General features: G+C 41.4%; 1 protein-coding gene across 1 annotated transcript; it reads left to right on the forward strand.

Moving 5' to 3' along the window:
* The first annotated feature begins 431 nt into the window (after nt 1-431).
* LOC141667571 (uncharacterized) lies at nt 432-3,507 on the forward strand. Its single transcript, XM_074474119.1, has 2 exons — nt 432-2,568; nt 2,669-3,507. The coding sequence occupies exons 1-2, from the start codon at nt 606-608 to the stop codon at nt 3,367-3,369; spliced, it is 2,664 nt and encodes an 887-aa protein (XP_074330220.1). The 5' UTR covers nt 432-605; the 3' UTR covers nt 3,370-3,507.
* Nucleotides 3,508-3,821: the final 314 nt, after the last annotated feature.

Below are 3,821 nucleotides of genomic sequence, written 5' to 3' on the forward strand. Positions count from 1 at the left end.
AAATAATATAAAAATATTAATGAAAACCCGTAAATCGCACGTGTTGTAAAGTTAGTTTATATAATAGATAGAAAATTACAGATAGTCACTGTTATCATTTTTTCAGTCCGAAAATAAATTTTGACAAGAATATTTATAATAAAAAGATTTTTTTCAGTTTACAAATTTGAACAACACAAAACAACATAGTATTATACCCCAGGAGACATCAATGTAGTACCTTTTTACAAGGGAAACATGAGGTACCTGAAAACATAACACTCAAAATAGAAGCTAAACTTAGCAGTTAAACGCAACTGTCGGTCCAGAAATAGAGTTTCAATGAATAATATGAGACTCAAATGTTCCTCAAATGAAGGAATCTATCTAACCACACCTATTTATTAGAATGTATGTACGTACGAGCTTCGTTTCCATAATCCAATCAGAGCAAGATTGGGTATTAAACAGTACTCTCCATGCATAAAAAAATTATACCCCGAGAGAGATCATAAATTGAACACCTTCATTAGTGAGGGAATAGCATTTACTTAAATACATTAGTTTTTTTTTAATTTTGGTTGCATATGGATGCATGGTAGCTAGTCTGTTAGATAGATATAAACATGGGATTGTCAAAAACAGTCACTTTGGTAGGAGTATCCTCGATTGTCCTAGTTGCGGTGGCGATTGCTGTGGCTGTCAGTTTAAACAAAAACCATGACGATGCTAAATTTTCCACCGCTAACAAATCCGTTAAAACCATGTGTGAAGCAACTGATTATAAGGATGCTTGTGCTAAAAGCCTCTCCTCATCAAATTCTCACGATCCGCAAGAACTTATGAAGACCAGTTTCAAAGCGGCCATCAGTGACATTAATGAAGTTGTTGGAAAATCCAAAACTCTTGAAGATGCCTCCAAGGACTCACGTACCAAAGACGCGTATAAACTTTGTAAGGATCTGTTGGAAACCTCAGTTAGTGACCTTGATAGATCTGGAGACAAGATTGGTAAATTAGAGGCTAGTAAGATGGACGAATACGTTGCGGATGTCCAGACATGGCTTACTGGTGCTATAGATTATCAAGAGACTTGTATTGATGCTTTTCAAAATACAACCGGGGATGCTGGGGAAAAAATGAAGGATTTGCTGAAAAGCTCTTACGAACTATCCAGCAATTCCCTTGCAATGGTTGGTGACATTAAGTCCATTGTTTCAAACTTAAATATTCCTGGACTTCACAGAAGACTCTTTGAATATGACTATGGGCCACGAGGTGATCCACCTCCAAGTGAGGATCCCGGTTCAGGATTTAGCACACCATCCCACCGCAGACTCTTTGATTATGATTATGGGCCACGTGGTGATCCACCCCCAAGTGAGGATCCCGGTTGGGGAGCAGGCGGATCATCTCGCAGACTTTTTGAATATGACAATGAGCAACCACATGTTGATCCAGCCCCAAGTGAGGATCCCAGTTCAGGAGCAAGCATATCCTCCCGCAAACTCTCTGAATATGATTATGGGCCACGAGGTGATCCACCCCCGAGTGAGGATCCCGGTTGGGGAGCAGGCGGATCATCTCGCAGACTTTTTGAATATGACAATGAGCAACCACATGTTGATCCAGCCCCAAGTGAGGATCCCAGTTCAGGAGCAAGCATATCCTCCCGCAAACTCTCTGAATATGATTATGGGCCACGAGGTGATCCACCTCCAAGTGAGGATCCCGGTTCGGGATTTAGCACACCATCCCACCGCAGACTCTTTGATTATGATTATGGGCCACGTGGTGATCCACCCCCAAGTGAGGATCCTGGTTGGGGAGCAGGTGGATCACATCGCAGACTCTTTGATTATGATTATGGGCCAAAAGGTGATCCACCTCCAAGTGAGGATCCTGGTTGGGGAGCAGGTGGATCACATCGCAGACTCTTTGATTATGATTACGGGCCACGTGGTGATCCACCCCCAAGCGAGGATCCTGGTTGGGGAGCAGGTGGATCACATCGCAGACTATTTGATTATGACTATGGGCCACGTGGTGATCCACCCCCAAGTGAGGATCCTGGTTGGGGAGCAGGAGGATCGCATCGCAGACTATTTGATGCCGCTAATGGGCCTCCAAGTGATCACTCTCCCACCGAGGATCCGGGTCAAGGAGCAGAGCCAGTGGTGCGTGGTGTCTTTAGTAATGATAATGAAACTCCAAGCGATAATGGCTCTCCAAGTCATAATTCCGAAGATATATCTAATGGTCGTAATGTCGCTAGCTCCAAAGAAATTCCTGAATGGGTAGGTACACACCATAGAAACCTCCTTCAAGCTAATCCAAAGCCAAATGCGGTAGTTGCTCTAGATGGGTCTGGACAATTCAAAAGTATCAACGAAGCCCTTAAGACAGTCCCACCCAATAATGTAAAAGCCTTTGTTATACTTGTCAAGGCCGGTATCTATAACGAGTATGTTGATGTTCCAAGACGTACAGACAATGTTGTCATGATTGGGGAAGGTGCAACCAAGACCAAAGTCACAGGGAACAAAAATTTCATCGATGGAGTCGGAACATTCCAAACTGCAACATTCGGTATGTTATTTGAATTTACTCTCTACAGCCTTATTAAAATTCATATTTATGCATTAACTCATAGCAGATAACTTTTTTATTTCTCACTTTTTTTGTATAGCTGTAAATGGTAACGGGTTCATGGCTAAGGACATGGGCTTCGAGAACTCGGCAGGAGCCGCTAAACATCAAGCCGTTGCTCTACGCGTATCCGGTGACAGGGCCATATTCTTTCAATGCCAAATGGACGGTTATCAAGACACCCTTTACACCCATACCTATCGCCAATTCTACCGTGACTGCACAATCACTGGTACCATTGATTTCATCTTTGGTGACGCCGCTGCAGTTTTTCAAAACTGTAAAATGATTGTGAGAAAGCCAATGGATAACCAAGGGTGCATGGTGACAGCACAAGGTAGGAAAGATAGGAGATCCACGGGTGGAAATATCCTTCAAAACTGCCAAATTACGGCTGAACCAGCATTCATGCAAGCTAAGCCCCCGATCAAGTCCTATTTAGGCCGTCCATGGAAAGAATTTTCGAGGACAGTTGTGATGCAGTCATTTATTGACAGCAATATTATTCCTGAAGGGTGGTCACCATGGACAGGTAATTTTGGTCAGGACACTTGCTATTATGCTGAATACCAGAATAGAGGACCCGGATCCGACACTTCCAGGAGAGTAGCATGGAAAGGTGTCCAGAAGAATCTCACTCCAGAGGTTATTTCTCAGTTCACTGCTGGAAAGTTTCTCCAAGGTGATGCATGGATTCCAGTTGCAGGCATCCCTTATGACTCCGGAATGATGAAAGTTTAAATTCAGATTTTATTCAAGCTTTTTTTTTCCCTTCCATATAGTTGCAAAAGTACAAGTTATGTATATATCATTCATGATGTTTTTTGTATAGAATTTATTACCATATTTAATTTAATGAACTTCCATATTAAAATTTCATTCAAAAAGTTTGATCATACTTGGTAGACTATTTTGTTACGGAACAATTAGACAAATTGTCTAGAATGGACAGTAATCTTACAAGTCAAAAGGACAACTCCTATATCTAGGACGGATAGATAAGAAGAAACTACTACAAAATTAAAGAATGAATGCAAATCACAAACAACGCCTACTTGATTCAGCCTCTACTTTTGTCTATATAGCTTGCATTCAAGTCCCACGCCAACTTGATATAAGGAATCTCTTATTATCTCAAGCTTAAAACTCTTAAACAAGTAAGTATTGCAAAAAAAAAACTTTATTACAGTATG

This window comes from Apium graveolens, chromosome 6 (genome assembly GCF_009905375.1).
Source record: "Apium graveolens cultivar Ventura chromosome 6, ASM990537v1, whole genome shotgun sequence".
Classification (NCBI taxonomy): Eukaryota; Viridiplantae; Streptophyta; class Magnoliopsida; order Apiales; family Apiaceae; genus Apium; species Apium graveolens.